At 31.0% G+C, this 21,231-nt stretch overlaps 1 protein-coding gene and 1 long non-coding RNA gene across 3 annotated transcripts; one reads left to right on the top strand and one right to left on the bottom strand.

The window, feature by feature from the left end:
• The first annotated feature begins 7,053 nt into the window (after window positions 1-7,053).
• LOC125493688 (uncharacterized) lies at window positions 7,054-7,731 on the top strand. The gene has a single exon (XM_048637172.2). It carries the CDS (start codon window positions 7,054-7,056, stop codon window positions 7,729-7,731), a length of 678 nt encoding a protein of 225 aa, XP_048493129.2.
• Window positions 7,732-9,854: 2,123 nt separating this feature from the next.
• On the bottom strand, window positions 9,855-13,065 carry LOC125493407 (uncharacterized). 2 transcript variants are annotated; one of them, XR_007269963.2, is made up of 5 exons: window positions 12,824-13,065; window positions 12,454-12,525; window positions 11,836-12,022; window positions 10,396-10,519; window positions 9,855-10,251 (listed from the first exon to the last, which is right to left on the bottom strand). It is a non-coding gene; the product is annotated as an uncharacterized LOC125493407 (long non-coding RNA). The 2 variants fall into 2 exon arrangements; XR_008967749.1 differs by having other exon boundaries at window positions 12,454-13,065.
• Window positions 13,066-21,231: the final 8,166 nt, after the last annotated feature.

Below are 21,231 nucleotides of genomic sequence, written 5' to 3'. Positions count from 1 at the left end.
TAGTATAACATTTGGACTGAACTAAATTTAAATTAAAAAAAAAAGATTCAGACTAGGCTGTACTGTTGAACTGGACTCAAGAAAAGTTTGGATCAGATATGGATTCAATTTCTCGAGTTTAAAAAACTTTGGATTTTATTTAAATTTGGCAAAGTCCAATTGAATCCAACCAATTTACACCCTTACTTTATCTCATTTTAAAAACTCATGATCAACACATATCTTAACAGAAGAATCACAATAATCTATAATTTCGTTGGTTTTCCTTCTTGATTTAGAATTTTAAATTCCTTTTGTTTCTCTCTTTTTTTTTTCTTCCTTTCTTTCCAACCCAAACACTAATCGAGTTAGGAAACACATTAGAACTTGTATTAAACTCCCTATATAAAACCCTCCGCGCTCTTGAAAACTATGTCTAATCTCACTTTATCCTTGATTCCTTAAAAACATACACTTCTCCCATGGATAACGTAATGATTCCTTGCTCTCACGACTACCATAAAACCTTACGCTCATCACCCAGTACACCTTCTTCTCCTCACATATTTGAAGCTAGATTCATGCGCAAAGCTTTTAAAAGATTGATCATATGTGATCTTGACAGCCAAGAATTAGCCATCACACCACTACGTCCATGTCCTTCCCGCAATGTAGCTTTCCCCTATAACCCATTTTGTCCTTCTTGTTGCTCGGAACTTGTAGACTTCTTAGTGTCTCAAGGAGATAGTGTGCTCCATTCAAATCATGTTGTGGATTCTTTACCAGTCGGCGTCGAAAAATTGCTAGACGAAAACCGTGATAACCTTCGTGAGATAACAAATTATGTTATCGCAGTGGATCAGATATATAGTCGAAGGCGTTATTGTAGTGATGAAGAGGCTAGGGCGTTGCTGGAGAGAGAGGTGTTGGCGGTGGATTCTTTACCAGAGGCAATGAATGTTATGTTTTATGCACATGTTATGTTTTGATGATGAAAATTAATATAATATGTTATAGCATGAAAGTATGTAACAGTTGCAACAGATGCATGAAGAAGAAAGAAATTGATAAACGAAGACTTTGAAGAAAGAAGAATCAAGAATGAAGTTCGAGTTTATAATTTCTTAGAATAGTAATTTTAGATTAAAATGTAATATGCTTAGTAATATGCAATGTGCTCAATATAGAAATATAAAGTTAATATAATTATTATCTTCTTTGAGTTAAGAAAGTAAATAATTATATTAAAATTATATTTCTATATAAAAAGGAAATAAGTTTTCAAAATCAGAAATCAAAAGGGATTAGGAAAACGAGTTTTTAAAGAAAAAGATTTTTCTAAAAATTGCGTTTTAATAAAAACAAGTTTTGAAAAAGATTTTATAAAAACCGTGTTTTTATAAAACGAGTTTTAGAAAAGATTTTGATAAAAACAAGTTTTGAAAAAGATTTTGTAAAAACCATGTTTTTATATAAAACGGGTTTTAAAAAGATTTTGAAATAAAATTATGTTTTGATAAAATCCGCAAGATTTGGAAAAAGATTTTATTTTCAAAAACGTGTTTACAAAATCAGATTTTGGTTTGAAAAATATTAGTGAGTTGAAAAAGAAAATCTATAAGAAAACTTATCTTTTGTGTTTAAAAGATAAAGATAGAAAAAAGATAAAGTTTTATCCCTTAAATCAAGGATTAAAAGATAAAGATATTTTTAAGTGATTTTCGTCCTAAACAAGTCTTATAAATGGGAATTAGAATTCACTTTTAAATCTCATGTTTTCAGCAGTGGCGGATCCAGGATTTGATCCACGTGGGTTCGAAGTATTTGGAAAAAACTTCAGAAAACTAAAAATTGTTTATGCATTAGCAATTATGTGAGACTTATTTGAATATACGAAGATATAGATGTGCAAAAAAACAAGTAAATCCTCAATTTTTGGTATCTAAAATAAAACAATTAAGATAAGGGGATTGGATTTGAATAATCCATTTTTATTTTCAAATTTTGGCATAGTTCTCATAATAATCCAAACTCTTATATTTTCTACAATCGTAGAGCTACTAATTTTTTTGTATATTTTACAGGAAAATGTTATATGTAACCCTTAGGGCTAAGTATAAGCATTAAATATATTTTCTGATTATATAGTATCATTATTTGAAGATCTAATAGTACAATCATACATCAATTGATATAACTAATGCTTATTTATTGCTTAATATTCCATTTTAAACTTCTTATAGTTAGCCTAAGGACTACCTATAATATTTTCCTATTTTATATAGGAAATTAAAGAGTTCATATTATTATAGGAAAAAACTAAGATTATTATAGGAAGAAAACTAAGATTATTATAGGAAGATAGATAAAAATTGGATTATTCGCCATGAATTTTTTTAAAAAGATAAATGCCTTACAAAACTTTAAACTAAAATAAAATTGAAAGTAGCTTCATCTAATCTAAAACAAACAAAAAAGTAAACTTACAAAAATAGTAAATGACGAAAACAAAAAAGTAAAGTTGCAGATGGATAAAACAGAAATACTAAATGAAGGAAACCAAAAGCCCCTCTGCAGGAGTCGAAACAAAAAAAAAGTGAAGTTGCAGATGGCAAAATAGAAATACTAAATGAAGGAAACAAAAAGCCCCTTTGTGGAGTCGAACGCGCGTCTGTTCAAGAAAGGTTATTGATTGCGGCCCGTCGAACCACTGAACCAAATATCAAAACAGTAATAAAACTCGGCGCGGAAAGCTTATAATATTTTTCTATTTTGGGTTTTCATCAGATTTCTTCTTTTTCCTCCCGATTTTTGTGGGTTCAGTTGAACCCACTGAACCCACGCTGGATCCGCCCCTGGTTTTCAGAGAGATAAATCGAGTCTAATTAAAAAGCTGAAAACTATTTCCTTGGCACTGAGCATAGCACTGAGCGGTTAGGTTTAAGTTACTATTTCACAATTGTAATTGTCCTCTATTTGCTTGACTAAGAAGCACATCTTTGAGGATCGTTCTCTTCTGTAACTTTTACATTATAGAGAGTGTCAACACTTAGAGTTAAGTGTTGGGAGTCATTACTAGGGTTAGTAGCGAGGGGAATCGTATTGTATCAAGAGTTTGATATTTTAGGATTCAAAGAAATAAAAGAGTTTTTGTTTCTTGTGGACGTAGATCTCAGAGGTGAGATTGAACCACGTTATATCTTGTGTCAAACCTAATATCTTTTAAGTTTATTATTCGCAAAAACGCAAATTAGCAATTTTCGAGTGTTCAGCTCAGAGCCTAGCACTGAGCTGTAAAAGGATTTTTGCGAAAATCGATTAGATTTCACCACTGAATTCAACCCCCCTTCTTGAGTGTTTCCTTGGGTTCCAACAATGACTTAGAAGTTGAACTACATCTCATTACTTGCATCATGGACAATGTTTTGAGATTTGGGGCTTAGTTACTATAAGTTGTTTGTTGTGTGAATGTTTTTTTTTTTTTGTGTGCGTATCATTATCTGTGTTAGTAAAATGAGGAGCAAATGGTCATAGACATTGGACATTATTAGAATTTTGAGGCTTTTTTTTTTTTTTTTTTTTTTTTGACAACGGGGAAAGCTTGCAAAAGAACAAACAAACAACAGACTAAGACGAATAATTAATGCACAACAAAAGGAAAATGACTGTAACGCAGAGCCTGAGCCAAATCATGGGCTGTTGACACCTCCTCGCGACCTACTTTCATAATGCAACACCCACGCAGGGCGGAGGCTAGTTGCTTGATATCCGAGATAGTGTGAAGGAGATAGCACGGCGGATTACTCATAGAATTGATAGCAGAAATAAGAGCGGCGGAATCAGTATAAATCATGACATTCTGGAAAGAGTTAAGATTGGCCCAACTAAGGCCAAGCCGACACGCTTGAGCCTCCGCTTGGAGAGCTGAGGAAGCACTCAGCACTTGTCCGTCGGACACTTGGAAGTCAGAATTATTGACCTCGGCAACCCATGCTGCAACCGCCCGATGAGAAGTAGAATCCCAAGCCCCGTCACACCGCACAAGAAGATCCATATCTAGAGTAAGAAATTGGCCGTAAACCACACGATGAAAACCCGGGGGCGGAGCAGCAGAAACCGCTGTAGCAAGAGTGATGTTGCCCTGGTCTGTAAACCAAATGTTTTCCTGCATACCTTTGTGAAAGAACTCTCGGAAAACTTCAATGGTGGCACGAACGTTCCGGAAGTATTGGCTATTTCTGGTCAGCTAGATGGCCCAAAGCGTCCTAATAAATTCCGGAATGGAGGCCCCATGGCGCCCATCCCGCGTGTACAAAAGGACCACACAATGGGAAACCCATTCAGAAAAAGGAAGGTTGAGGGCATTGAAACCTTGGTTCGAGGGGGTCAAGTTCCAAACCTCCTGGGCGAGGGGGCAAAGGCGAAAGAGATGGGCAGTGTCCTCGGCGTCATACAGACAGATGCGACACTCATCTGAAATAATGATCCATCTTCGAAATAGATTAGCCGAGGTGGGAAGGCTATTTTGCAACAACTTCCACAGGAAAAGTTTCCATTTTGGCATGATGTTCAGGTGCCAGATAATACGACAAAGTCGCGTCTGGTTAGCTGTCATGCTATACATATCGTTTTGCTGGTGTTGGAGATCGAACACGTAACCTATCTTGGTAGAGTATAAACCTGATTGAGTGTGAGGCCAAATGCGGGTATCGATGGTGGAATTAGAAAGCGGGAGCTCAATTTCCGAAATTTGCCGCACACTAGATGGGATAAAATACCGGTGGAGCTGACGGTAGTCCCATTCATTAGTAGGGGAGTGAATAAGATCCGCAACCTGCAGGTTAGCAGCCTCACGGATGGGGACATTGTCTTTCATAATCGGGGTAGCTCCGCAGACCCATTTATCAGACGAAGCTTTGATAGAGATTCCGTTGCCTACTTTCCAGATGCAATGAGAGAACAAGGCGTGATGCGCGTTATGTAAGCCATAAGCGCCCCAAGAGCCATTGCAGCGCCGAGTTAGACTGCTAAGCTGGCATTGCGGTAGTAATATTTGAAATACTTTCAGCAAAGTAAGGCTTGCCTTACTGGACTTCAAAATAGAAATACTCAACAAAATTATGATCTAAAGTCTCTATGACCTCGTAGAGCTTCTATAAGAGCGAGAAAGACCATGTATTACTACCCTATATAAAGCAACAAACTATATTCATATGTTCCAAGTTTTTCAATATGTTTATTTTTACATTATCCAAGCCAGGCTAAATGTCATATGTACATAGGAATATTAAGTGTGTATTGTTTATGATCATATGCTAAGTATCTCATATAGGTTACTGTGATCTTCTTTTTCTTTTGATAGAAAGGATAATATATTAATTACTAGCAAATGTCAAACCATGTGAACTTTGATCCGTAGGAGGATAAAAGTCACTCAGATGTTTAGCATGGGTAGTGTTTCCATAACTTGACTTGTCTAATAAGTAGAAATTAATACGGGGGGTATATAAAATACAAAATTTGTTAGCATCTACCACTCTTACTTTAGGTGATTTGGCAATGCTATCCGCTAATGAGCTTAGTACCTGCGCTTGGTTTTACTTAGGCTCCGTTTGGTAGGGCGTAAAATATTTTCAGTGTAAAATGATTTTCATGGAAAATAATTTACAATAGAAAACACAATTCCAAAATTAGTTTTTCGTTGTTTGGTTCGATGTAAGAAAAATAATGAAATGAAAGAAAAATGAAAGGGAAAGTAAGGAGGTAGTGAGAGGAGTGTACAAGAGAGATAAGGATAATAGTTTTCCCTTCATTTTGAAAGGAAAATGGTTTTCCATCATTGGGAGAGCATTTTTACCCCAAGGGAAAATGATTTTACACTCTTTTGCCAACCAAACAATGTAAAACTGAAAATAGAGGAAAACAGTTTTCCGGGAAAATGTTTTACGCCCTACCAAACGGAGCCTTATAGTGACTATTCCAAATAAAGAAAGTGTTTCACTTATTATTGTGAAACGAAGGAAGTATAATACATTTTTATGAAAATGATATATAATTATTGCACGAAGGCTTGATCAATTTGATAATAAAGATATATCGATTTTCAATACAGCAACTTGTTCAAGCGGCACACTAACTGAAAGTCGATTAGTAATAACATCATAATCTTATATATAATCCGTATTGTTAGTACATATTTTCACTAGTCAAGTTCGAAACTCTGTTGGAACACATATCATTCTTATCAAACCAAAATTGCCCTTCCGTTGCGCTTGTATCCCGTTGTATTAGGTTTCAAGAGCAAATCTCATATTTTTGCCCTCTTTGATCCAATACTCTTTGCTTCATCAACCAAGGCGAATAAAGTTACCCTCTATGATCATTAAAAAGGGCAATACTTTTGCCCTCTTTGCTCAAAAACAAGGAAGACAAACACAATTGTCTTACTTGGTTTGCAACAACCACGGCAAAAATAAGATATTTCCCTCCTTGTACTTGAAAGGACAAAAATAAGATATTGCCCTCTTTGTACTTTGTCAAGCAAGGCAATCATGAAATATTGCCCTGCTAGTCATTATCTAAAAACCATTATGCATCGAAGATCAATATAATATAAGTTGAAAGATAAACATTGTACATTCTACCTAACACTATGGTAATACCAAGTGAAAAAAATATTACTAAGTTGACTATAATACTATAATTACAGTCTTTGAGGAAGTCATGAAAACGAGTTGTCGCTTACCTCTTTTAAGGAAAGTTTATCTTGAAACGTAGATGATTACGGATTATCTAACTAGTCCCCGCAATTTTGTTTTTCTTTTTATTACTTAATTCTTTCCCAACCCAAACACAAATACTACTAGAGTTAGGATTTAGGAAACATGTTAGAACTTGGATTTAACTCCCTATTTAAATCCCTCCCCACTCTTCAAAACGTTGTTATTCATCTCACTCAATCCTTAATTCCTTAAAAACTTAGACCCATCACCGTATACACCCTATATATACACCCGATACACTCACATCTCACAGATTATAACATACTCAAATTATCTTGATCTTCTAGCTCCCATGGATAAGGTAGTAATTCCTTGCTCTCACGACCACCTTAAAAACTTACAGCCATCACCCAGTACGCCTTCTTCTTCCCACATATTTGAAGTTACATTCATTCGCAAAGTTTTTAAAAGAGTGATCATATGTGATCGTAACGGCCAAGAATTAGCCATCACACCACTTCGTCCATGTCCTTCCCGCAGTGTATCTTTCCCCTATAACCCCTTTTGTCCTTCTTGTCGCTCGAAACTCGTAGACTTCTTAGTGTCTGAAGGAGATAGTGTGCTGAATTCAAATGTTTTTGTGGATTCTATACCAGTCGGGGTCGAAAAATTGCTAGAAGAAAACCGTGATAACCTTCGTCCTAATGAGATAACAAATTATGTTATCGCAATGGATCATAGATATAGTAGAAGGCGTTATTGTAGTGATGAAGAGGCTAGGGCGTTGCGGGAGAGCGAGGCGGTGAAACCTACTCCAGCTAGCGAGGCAGCTATCGAGGCGTTGGAAAGGTTGGATGGTGGAGGAAAAGAGGTTGTTTCTATTTGTCTTGAAGAGGGAGGTACGATGATGAGTATAAGGTTGCCTTGTAAGCATGTGTTTCATGAAGGTTGTATTGTTAAGTGGCTTCATCAAAGTAATGTTTGCCCTCTTTGCCGCTACAAGTTGCCGGTTGACGATGTTATTGTTTAAAGAACACTTCTTTTCTCAATTGGAGTATGCCCCAACATCAAAGCAAGAAATACAAAGGAAAATTTGGTTGTCTACATGCAACAACAACGTACAGTTTGAAATATAATACAACTACCACAATTTGGCCTTTTTTTATTTTTTAGTTGGTAGACAAGATGAGTTTAATTTTTTCTTTTAGGGTGTATTTGATGTTTAGAGTGGTATATATGAATTTGTCAATGTTTTGATTGGTATTTTTCAAGCAGTTCAACGAGTTCCTTTCTTCTTCACTCATGTTCCATCTTTTTCCTGAGCATCTCTTTTATGGCTTTATTGTTTTGGCTTTCTCTGTTTTGTTTTTGATGCAATTCATTTTGTGTTTTTTTTTTTTGTTGTGCGTAATACATCTGATTTCAAGAATTAGAAGTTGAACTACATCTCATCACTTGCATCATGGACAATGTTTTGAGTTTTAGGGCTTGTTACTATAAGGTGTTTGTTGTGTGAATGTTTTTTTGTGTGTGTATCATTATCTGTGTTAGTGAAAGGAGGAGCAAATGGTCATAGACAATGGACTTCAAAATCGAAATACTAAAAAAAAAATGATCTAAAGTCTCTATGACCTTGTAGATCTCCTATAAGAGCGAGAAAGACCGTGTATTACTACCCTATATATATAAAGCAACAAACTATATTCATATGTTCCAAGTTTTTCAATATGTTATTTTTACATCCAAGCCAGGCTGAAGTCATATGTACATAGGAATATTAAGTGTATTGTTTATGATCATATCCTAAGTATTGTATATAGGTAGGGGTGTAAGTTCGGTTTTTGGTTTGGTTATAGGTCAAAACCAAACCAAACCGAAATAAATTCGGTTTTGAAATTTCCAAACCAAATCCAAACCGAAATTCGACTCAATCCAAACCAAACCAAACCAAAATATGAAACCAAAACCAAACCAAACCAAACTAAATCGGATTTTTTTTATCTTTTAAAATCCAAACCAAAACAAACCAATTTTTTTTCATATTCCAAAATCCAAACCAAACCGAAATGAAATTAAATCAAACCAAGATAAAAACCAAACCGGATTTAAAGCAAACTTTTTGATAATTTGTATTTTAAGTGACAATATTTTTGTATTTTCGTAATTAATATTTTAAAAAAGAAACACAAAAAAATCATAGACAAAATTAATATGTGTTTACAATAATTCGGTTTTTCGGTTTTCCAAAACCAAAACCAATCCAAACCGAAAATCCGAAAAAATAATTTTTTGAATCCAAACCAAACCGAATTTCAAAAAAAACCAAACCAAATTACAATTCGGTTTGGTTTGGTTTGGTTTTCGGTTTTTAACCAAATAACTTACACCCCTATATATAGGTTATTGTTTTGACCGCAGTTTTTAAGATTGTTTTGACCGCAGTCCTTATGTTTTATTCCACTAGTGATTATTGATACATCAATAAAAGATGTGACCTATGGAGTATCAAGTACCACCCTAGGAAAATTTGATCATATAATTAACTATAGAGATTCCTCTGTTAAACATGGTTAGAGGGTTTAATCAGGAGTTTAATGGCTTATGGAGTTATTAAAGTATGTTAGTCATTAAGAGCATGTTGTGGATTTTTTGAAAAGTGGAGGGTATATGGTGAATTTCGAGACTTGCAAGAATATATGCACTAGTACCAAAATGTTGATTTATGTTGGATATGGAACCCCCATTTGCGTTGTTTCCAGGTATGACGCTAGAGGTCTCGACGCAAATCTCCCGAATATGATCTGCGTCGAATGGAGATTCAACGCAAATTGTAAACCATTTGATGCTGAACTTAATGTGACGCAAATGTCGGAGGTTTAGCATAGCCAGCCATTATTTTTCACCCAAAAAAATACCGATTTGTGTCGGACATGGAGTCCAAGTCCAATGCAAATTGCTGTGTTTTTATGAAAAAAGAAAATCAAAGGTATTGTTGAGTTTACATATTGCAATAAGATTCCAAACCAGATTGCAACATTCAAATTGGAACATATTGTTGATTCTTTCTACCACCATTTACAACATTCAAATTGGAACATATTGTTGATTCTTTTTACCACCATTTAGATTGTAACATAATAATAAAAAAATAGATTAAAATAACAACTCCACCACCATTCATATTCCAAACCATGATTTTTTCTATCTACAACTGTCATGTGTTCAAAAAGAATCCATTGCTACGAATTCATTCGTGGCCATGAAAAGTTTATTTGCCTAAATTTGTTACAATACATTACTTACGAGAAAAATGAAATAGACCACCATAATAAGAAAAAACATAATAAATATTGATAATAATTATCTGTACATGATAATGGATTTGAAATAACAAATCCTCACATCGTTTGCTTCAGAAACAATTTTCCAATCTTTTTGCAAAAGAAAAAAAAAACAAAATTCATCTCTAACTAATACTAGTTCCTACCGTCAAAAAAAAAAAATACTAGTTCTTGATTGTTCTTCGTAATATGTAGCTTCCTTTTCCATCCTACAGATAATCAAAGAAAAATAATTTAGATGGAATAAATAAATGAAAAGTACAAAAAAATACAAGAAAGTAGATAACAATGATATTATGAATTTAAAGCCCCAAGTAAGCAACATTGATGCATTTCAAATAGAATGCAATTACCTATATATAAAGATGGATAAGGAAATGAGGAAGAGATGTTAATCTTCTTCTTCTTCACCTATGCAACATCTGGTCAATGCTTCATCCAGTCATCTCATTATAATCCTATAGTTTCCATTTGATCCTGCTCAATTTCATAGCATTAGCAATTAAAGAATATTAGGTAATCTCCATTGGTAACTGATTGACCATTCCATCAATCACTGAGGAATAAAAACAGGATTAAAATTGATATTAACAATTGTACATATTCAAGCGCACACACATAAACACAAAAATTTACTACAAGTATTAGGTTTTTGGGGAATGAAAGAGATAATTTGAAGTGTATAATTCTTTAACGTTGAAGGTAGCAACTAGACCTTAAAGTTATACACAAGAATAAGCAATGGTTATTTTGTCTTTGATTTTCCACTCATTTGGACTAGTTGAAAGCTGATTATCAGTTTCACGCTATGAGATATAGAAAAGATCGTCTCTTTTTCTGGACAAAATTCAAAAGTTTATGCTTCCTATGATCAGTCCTTTATTTATCTTGGTTAGTTCTCTTAGAACATCTAGCCTGTTAGCTAACAATGAGTGAAATTGATTGAAGTCTAAATTACTCTGCCATAGTTTATTCGTTTACTACTGAATTAGTTCATTCACTAATGATATACAGAGTTCAGAATAATAGTTTGATGGTAAGACTCTCACCTAGTGACATTAGATATCTATCTCTTGGCTCCCCTTCCCTCTCCCTTTTTGTCCTTCCCTCTCACCAGTACATATCCAAGGTCCTAAAAGTACAAAATCAGTACTAAAAAAAAACAATACAAATAATCTTGTAAAGCCCACGTAAAACTTAACAATCTACTGTATACAATTCAGGGAAAAATCATAGTCTAGTGTACACTTTGCTTGATTCAAATGATCCATATTCATTTCAATATTGTGTTCTCTCGCATAGGTCCTCTCAAAATATGGGCAATTTTAGTAGCTAGAATAGAGTTTATGGAGACTGCCGAAACAACACAGCTAAAAACTATGCCAAAGATGTCATTATACATTCTCAGCCAATCTACTAAGTTCAATTGAACAGAATAACATGTCTCAACCCTTTTACTTCTTTGGAATTGAAAAAATCATCCAATGCATAGAAACAATACAATATCTAATAGTATCAAAAAGAATGAAAAGCTTATGTCGAATGCCTAAAGAACTGAAGAAATATTATAGAAGTAAATAATAATATGTTTACTATCGGTTGTCAAAGATTATGTAGGATGTATATGTTCCATTTTCCCTTAAATACACTAATTAATATAATAAGCATCAACCATCTTTTATCACTACTAGCTATTATGCTGAATTCTACTAATAAACTTGAAAAACCAATAATCAAGTAGATATTATACTCTAGCAATAAAAAGATATTTAAAACTACTGTGGGGTGATTACCTTGCATAAACTATAAGCGATCCCCCGTTCCTTTATTAACCAAGGAGAAATCAATTGCCTTTAGTCCATATTTCTCAACATCATTCATAGGAAGTGCTGTTATATTGATTACGCGAGGCAACTCTTGGAATTGTATAGTTGCAAATGCCACCATATTCCACTAGACTAATATCAGCCCTAGACAGTACTGTTAAGAATTTCAAGAGAACAACAAAACCATTCAGACCACAGCCCTAAAATCAGCACTAATATTTTCAGAATAATCTTTACTTTATAGTATTACATACACAAACCCTTAATAGATTCAAGAGATCAAGAGAAATAAAAATCTATAGCCTAAACTACTCCTTATAGAATCTCAAAGACAAAATAAACAACTTAGGGTAATAGCTCGCAAATATCAAATTTTTTATACTGAATTAATCAAACATATAACAAATAAGTAACCAAAACAACCAAAATACGCAAAATAAACCATGGAATGCAGATGCAGAGATGCTGCCTCACAGAAACATGAACCTCCAAAACAGAAACTTAAAAAGATTATATTACATCAGATCAAGAGTGTCACTATAATTCAGAAAAATAAAATGGAAGAAAAGAGCAGCTCCCACGCACCTGTCATCAAAGTCATCTGAACACGAATTCTTTTCTTTATCATTAGTCTTGCTGGTAGATATCTCTGTTTCGCTGTAAATACCACAACAGTTAGTTTGGATTCTTCAAATCAGTTAATCAATAATCTATTACTTGAATTAGCAATACAAGAAGGAAAATTATTGAACAATCTAAAGACAAAAGTAAGAAAATAACAAGGAAAGAAGAAGAATTGGAAACCCTAGGTAATTAGAATTTGACGCACAATCATGACTGTTCATACAAAATTATCAATAATGCAAAAATGTGAAATATAAACAAAGATAATTGAACAATCGAAGGAAAAAAAGGGAAAATTAGATGGAAAAAAATTGAATCCCTAAACAATTACTTGTCACTTGACTTCGGTTGATCTTCTTCATCTACTCATTACGCCTTAACGTTTTCCTTATAATGAAAATTGGGAGAACTTTGTTTGAATTGCTATTGATCGAAACTGCAGGTCTGCAGTTGATGATAGTTGAAAACTGCAACTTTGGTTAAAATTTGATATAAATTCAATTTTGGTATTACTAACAGTGTTTGATTAGATTTTGTTTCACTTCCTAAGCTTATCGTAGTACCGCGTTCTTGAAGAGTGTGTTCTCTTCAACTTATTTGGCCTGACCTGACCTGATTAAATAAGTTTTGACCTAACCTGATTTGCCCCGATTTAATTAGAGGAATTTGAACTTTTTAACCACTTTCTCTCTCATACTTTACCCATCCCACATCTCACACAAATGGATCCTTCTTGGTATTTGTAGGAACAGTAACAAGGAAGATCTTTAGGAAACGGAGGGAGTATGTGACTATAGCATTTTATCATAGGTTCAACTTACATGATTAAACATATTATGTTTCAAGAGTTTTATAAAATTTTACAAGGTAGAGTTGTATATGAACCATACTTTTTAAAATCAAGAGCGTGTATTGGTAAAAAGGGGAAAATAAGGCGTGGATTTTGATGAGAAAAAATAGAGTGGGTTTTGTAAAGATAATATATGAGCTAGGTGTGTTCATTTTGGATATCCGATCCAATCCGAAATTTTGGATACCCGAAATTTTCGAATCGGGGAAAAAGCGATCCAGATCCGATCCAAAAAAAATCTGGATCGTATCGGATCGAATATTCGAAATTTTCGGATCGGATCATTGGATATTCGGAAACAAAAAAAAATGAAATTTTCAAAGGAAAACTTCATAAAACAAGTTCCGGATCGGATCATCGAATATCTGGTATATATTGAAATCAGATGTTTCGGATATTCGAAAATGAAAAATTCTGATCCGTATCCGATTCAAAAAATTTCGGATATTTGATATGAAATATTCGAAAATTTTCAAATATTTGTTATGAAATATCCGAAAACTAAAAAAGCGGGTCGGGTATCCAAAATATCGGATCGGATCGACCGGGTCAGATACTTATGAACACCCCTAATATGAGCTATTGATTTTTTTTTCAATATTGAAATTGCTCAAACTCTGCATTGTAGGGTTCTTGTAGAACTCTAGAGGATCCAAACACCAGCCTTACTCACTTTAACCGAAACAATTTAGTATTCCAATAAAAAATATCAAGGAAATTTTGTTGTCACGACAAATATTAAAATCTATAGCGATATGATGAAAAAATTAGAGTATGATTTTACAAAAACAACCTTAGAATATTATAGAGAGCTCCAACTAAGCATGACATGTCATTCTTTTTAATTTTTATTTTAAAAAAAAAAAGTGTTTGACATAGATATAATTACATATAAGATTTTTTTTAATAAGTGAAGATTACACTATGATTTTGAATAAACAACCTAAATTATTCAATTATATAAACCGAATATAACTTTTGCTACATATAATTCGCATATATTTTTTTTTTACCATCGAGAGTGTTTGAAATAAGTTCCCTATCAATGAAGTATAATTTTACAACTTATGAATATATATATTTATTTAGATGAACAATAACATATTATTTTCTACTTATTTTAAATACATATAAAATTAACAATAAAAATGGCGTATTATATGTAACAATAGCAACTATGCTTTTCAAAATCATACTTTTAAAAATTGAGTTATATAAAGATAAAGTACAAACATATAGTTTTGAACCTATAACATACCATGATGACATTACATGGAGAATCAAATGAAAGTTTGTCAATGACATGCAGAGGTATTATGCAATTGACTAATTATTTTGTTCCTAGAATATTTGTTGTATAAATAATTATTTATGTTTTTATTTTTCATATATCTATATGGTAGATCTTATTCTTTTCTCAATGAACTTAATTCTTCTAAAACTAATTTGAAAATTAAGGTTCGAGTTTCTAGACTATTTGAGGTCGTAGATAATAAAAAGGGAAAGTTTGATAAGTCTTGATATGGTCATGGTTGATGGATATATTTTTTCTCTTAAATAGTATTTTCGATTATTAACAGAGGTTAGTTTTATATTTAATTTAATTTATTCGTTATACCATCTTTATGATCTTCTTTTTTGCTTTTCCATCTTCTATTCTATATGCGTTAGTGTTTATGGGCTAATAATTAAAGGTTGAAGTTGTGGCTGACACTCATATTTTTTCTCTATTCTTTTTGTCCTCATCTATTAAATTTTTATCCTCTACTTTCTTAAAGAATCATTTGGGTTTTTTTATGCTAAATATGTGTTAGCTATTGTTAGTCATACTAATTATTGGGATACTATTTAATAATAGACTTAGCTACAATATTCAACTGAACATTAAAAATATAAAATTTAAATATCCCAATAACAAATCTAGAAATTAAAGCATAACGACAAATACTTTTTCTGTCTTTTTCTACTGTAACAATATAATGAATTTGGTAATGGTTTGTAAGAAAATAAAAAAGGATAGTTTAGCATAGAGGGTTAAATGGGGATAAGTAAATCCTTAATAAAGTAAACACAACTTTATGAGGCAATTTAAGTAATTAATGATGGTTTTATTAATATAAAGTAAAGGTGATGTTGTCAACTATAATTGTTTTTCTTTTACCAAAAGTAAAGTGATTCGAATAGATGAAACTACTCAAAGTAGTAATTGTTGCAATTGAAAAAGAATGGTGAAAATAAAAATTGTGTTGAAAAATCTCATTTCTGATCAACAAAAAATCAACAATGTTAACAAAAAAAAATCAAAAATAAAATAAACAGTAACCCGTGCAATGCACGGACTTCAAAACTAGTAACATATAAAGCGGGAGCAAGAATTCTATGTGATAAACGAGTATAATTCGTCATGTTTCTCCAATAATGTACTCAATAAAGATGAAATCATATAGGCTAAATTAAATCCTAAACCACTCTTAACAATAAGTCTTCGAGTTAAGTACACAACTGGGTACTCAAGTTTGCGTTTTGTTTCAGTTTGGGTTCTGAGCTTTAAAAAGTTCCAGTTTGGGTATTCAAATGTACGGACGTTACTTTTTGGTGAAAATCTGTTAAATTCGCCGTTTGAAACGTTTTTCTAGGCGTGTGTGAGTCACGAACCCCCATTAACACTTGCACTTTTATTTAGGCGGTATTTTTGGCAGGTTTTATTAACTCCTCCATGTCTTCCTTCCTTGCACTTTTCATTTAATTTCATTCTCTCCATCTTCTTCCTTCCTCTGTGCATCTTTTTCCCTCTCCTCATCTTCTCACCAAAAGTGAAAGATGATCAACATTCAACCCTAAAAGATGCAACCGCTTCTGCGAAAATGAAGGAGGAAAATAATGTATGCATGAATCTGGCGGATTCTATTTCGGATTGAAGCCCTTTTGCTTGGAAAATGTTAGTTTGGTGAAGCATCCAGTTTATTAAGCAAAACCTCCTTCGAAGCCTTAGAAAAAGTAATGAAAACGGCTGAGAAAGTGTTTAACACCCCTTCTTGTAAGTCCCATGAACTTAAACCTAAAACTAGGGTTTTTCTTCGAAAATCTAAGGAAAAGGGAATAAAAATTAGTGAGCCTAACACTGAGGACAAAAGAGAGAAAATTATGCCAACGCCCAATGAGAGTTTTGTGCCCAAAAGGAAGGGAAAAGAAAAGGTTTTTGAGGTCAAGATGGAGATTAATGGTGATTCGGAGGAAGAACAGGGTTGTCTTGGGAGGGAATGTCTATCAGAGAAACTGAATTTGCAGAGGGGGAAAAGGCCATGATATGTTCTGCGAAGACGATGATGGAAAGCTTCGCCTTTTTAAAATCTGTGAGACTATGAGGAGGACTATGACGACGATGGTCCTGAAATTCCTCTAAGCCCATGTCGTGAAGGGGAGAAATTGGATCCAGATTATCAGGCTTTCCTATTATTGCGCAAAGGAACTCAATAGAGTTCTTGAGATTTAATTTAAATATCAGCCTCTTATCTTTTTCTTGACTCTATGTGCTTATCTTTGTTTGTTTTTTGTATTTTAATGTGTTTATCAATTAAATTTTGTTGTGTGATTAATTGCATTTTCTTACTCCAGCTTGTTATTATGAAAAGTAGAAGAAATCAGTGAATTTGACCTCTAAGCTGGTGAATTTTGGTCAGGTTTATGGTCTGATAGGCAAATCTAGTGTTGCATTTTGTGTGAGCTGATGCTATAAAAACTAATTGTTTTGAAGTGTAAGCATCTGCCTCTATAACTCCCCGGGATTGATTGTCATCTTCTGTTTTTGGTCATTGGAAACATGAAATTGGAATACGTAGGTTTATAATAGCCATTCCTACATCACTCTTTGATATGACAAATTAGTTTGAAACTAGGGCAATTCGAGTTTAGATTAAGGAACTTGAGTTATACATCAGAGAATAGAAATTACTTTTCAACTCATTTTTGTGTTTTCTTGTAGCTAGAAGACTTCCAACAATAGCTGCTCAATGGAAAAGTAACCAGAATCATCAACTTCCCTATCCTCCAAGCTAACTCAAACGCAGGAACTACTGACATTTTTTTTTTTTTTGGGTGAATAATATATTAACTTAGACAACTACTTTCTCCGATTTGTAAATGTCTAACTATGTGATGGATTTGGGAATTGACTTAGAATTGTATGAAGTAGGTGTTGGTTTTGCAAACCCACCATTTTGCTTAATCTGCTGGGAAAGTTAATCTTTTGCTGCTGCTGATTTCTTGAAAGATCGAATTTTTTGGATGTTCAATTATATATTTTGCTATGGTTTCAGTTTGGCCTATTGTTTCAATATGTATTTGATTTTTTTACAGTTGAAGAATTGGGCTGGAATTTTAACGCACTGAATTAACTGAATTTTTGCCACGTCACAATTTTTTTGTTTTTTATGCCGATAATGGTTACTTTTCAAAGATCAGTACCAAAAGTAACGTCCGTCCATTTTGATTATCCAAACTGGAACTTTTTAAAGTTTAGTATCCAAACTGAAACAAAATGCAAATTTGAGTACCTAGTTGTGTACTTAACTCATGAGCGTTCTTATAAGGATGATGTTGTCAATCAAGAATGCAGACAACATGACGATCGCAATTCTAACGTGCACATTGCATATAAGTACCTTTTCCTTCTTATTAACTTTTATTATAGTTGTTATTATTGCAATTATAATTATTGTAATTATAACTAATATTATTACTATTAATTATTGTTTATTATTAATTATTCTTCTTATTATTATAATTATAATTATAATTATTATTGTTATTATTCATTATTATTTGTTACTTATTATTGGTATTGATTATTATTATATTATATTAATAATTATTATTATTATTTATATTAATAATATTAATTATTATTTAAATATATTTTTAATATCAATATATATATTTTATTATTGTTATTATTATTATTATTTTTATTATTATTATTATTATTATTATTATTATTATTATTATTATTATTATTATTATTATTATTTTAGTTCAGTTCAGTTCAGTCAAAACAAGTTCAAAAGATCGGGACATAAGTGAGTAGTATATCATAAAGTTTATTATTTACAAAGTATTGTAGTGACTTTTGAAAAATTTATTATTGAATAATTAGATTCTAATTTCTAAATATCAATATAATGATTCTTATACAATTAAAAATAAAACAAGCTAAGATTTTTGCTTAGGTTGTGGTACCACGCAGGTTAGATAATGTAATTACCCTAACTTGGGGAGAGATCCATTGATTATCTATATAATAACTACAAGACATTACGGCATGTTCTCCCCATCTTATTTTCAGTTTAGCCTAGTACAGTTCAATTCAGTTCACTTTAGTTCAGTTTGGTTGCACTTAGCTCATTTTAGTTCAATCTAGTTCAGTTCATTTCAATTCCTAATTTAATTCTGATAATTTTTTTTTTTATTTTTATTATTATTATTATTATTATTATTGAATAACTTATTATTATTTTATTTAATAACTATTATTATGAATTTATTATTAATTAAATAATACTTATATTATAATTATTATTAAATATTAAATATTAAATTATTAAAAACAATTATTACCATCACATTACATTACATTACATTACATTACATTACATTACATTAGATTATATTATATTATATTATATTATATTATATTATATTATATTATATTATATTATATTATATTATATTATATTATATTATATTATATTATATATATTATATTATATTATATTATATTATATTATATTATATTTATATTATATTATATTATATTATATTATATTATATTATATTATATTATATTATATTATATTATTATATTAATTATATTATATTAATTAATTATATTATATTATATTATATTATATTATATTATATTATATTATATTATATTATATTATTTATATTATATATATTATATTATATTATATTATATATATTTATATATATTATATTATATTATATTATTTATATTTATTATATTATATTATATTATATTATATTATATTATATTATATTATATTATATTATATTATATTATATTATATTATATTATATTATATTATATTATTTATTAATTTATATTATATTATATTATATTATATTATATTATATTATATATATTATATTATATTATATTATATTATATTATATTATATTATATTATATTATATTATATTACATTATATTACATTATATTATATTACATTATATTATATTACATTACATTACATTACATTACATTACATTACATTACATTACGTTACATTATATTACGTTACATTATATTATATTATATTATATTATATTATATTATATTATATTATATTATATTATATTATATTATATTATATTATATTATATTATATATATTATATTATATTATATTATATATATTATATTATATTATATTATATTATATTATATTATATTATATTATATTATATTATATTATATTATATTATATTTGTACAATTATACTTTCAAATAATATAATACTTCATATACTTGTAAATTTAAATAATATGATATAATACTTCATATACTTGTAAATTTAAATAATATAATACTTTTCCATCTTCTACAATTATACAATTATACTTGTAAATTTAAATAATATAATACTTCATATACTAACAATTTTATTTTAATATAGTTGTCTTTCATTATATTATAAATACATTACACTCCCCTAATTTCGAATAAAAAGGTTCAACCTTTTCTAAATCATATATTATAAAGAGAACCTTTTTTAATAAAGTATCCATGTATTTTTCCATTTCCTACATTATATTCTAAATATTTTTTTCATTTCAAATTGTAGCTTTGAGTTTTTTTTATTCTATATTGCACCCCTCTGTTAAATCAACGTTAAGTTTTTCATTAGTTTCTTATTTTTAGTTCTTCGGACTTACATTATACGGGAGAGAAATTTTTCGGCTTTAAAAGGGTTGGATACGATAAAGTAGTATGGTACGTAGAGTTTTTACGGGAAGAAACTCTCTCATAATGTAAGTCTAAAGAATATAGTATAATGAACCATATAATAATATAGTATAATACAAAAGGGTTATAAGTGTAGGTTAACGTGAATTATATTCTACTATTACGAACCGTTATTTGGTTAGTTATATAATGCTACCCCTGATTGAAAATCCTGGCTCCGCCACTGCCTGTACTGTGGCCAATTTCTGATGTAATTTTTGTACAACAAAGGAAGATGGTAATGCAGAAACTAAAGCAATAAGCCAGTAGTTTTGCTTAGAATTCTAATATTATTTACCTTGTATCAATAAATAAAATGCACAGATTTCAAGAGAAATCAAGTAGGAGATTGGACAATTAGCTCATATAAGTCTAATCTATAATATTTAGCGACATGAATTTATAAGAATAATTAGGGTTATGTAGGCAGTGAGTTGGCTCAAATATATTCTATATCTATGTGCAAAACAAGGAAAAGAAAAGGATCCTTAATCAGAGTATAACATACAGTAGTGAGTAGTGTATCCATATTCCATAGTGCAAAATTTGTACCTTCCACGGATCTAACTTCCTCGAAGTGTTCGACTTCCTGCATATACCATTATACCAACCTAACAAATTCATAATTCTTTCCCAACCCAAACACAAATACTACTAGAGTTAGGATTTAGGAAACATGTTAGAACTTGGATTTAACTCCCTATTTAAATCCCTCCCCACTCTTCAAAACGTTGTTATTCATCTCACTCAATCTTTAATTCCTTAAAAACTTAGACCCATCACCGTATACACCCTATATATACACCCTATACACTCACATATCACAGATTATAACATACTCAAATTATCTTGATCTTCTAGCTCCC

Source organism: Beta vulgaris, chromosome 9 (genome assembly GCF_026745355.1).
Source record: "Beta vulgaris subsp. vulgaris cultivar EL10 chromosome 9, EL10.2, whole genome shotgun sequence".
NCBI classification, from domain to species: Eukaryota; Viridiplantae; Streptophyta; class Magnoliopsida; order Caryophyllales; family Amaranthaceae; genus Beta; species Beta vulgaris.
The sequence above is the reverse complement of the archived record's forward strand: the minus strand, read 5'-3'. Positions and strand labels throughout refer to the sequence as shown.

Excerpts from the sequence above, each read along its gene's own strand:
- LOC125493688 (XM_048637172.2), top strand. The coding sequence starts at position 7,054 with ATGGATAAGGTAGTAATTCCTTGCTCTCACGACCACCTTAAAAACTTA.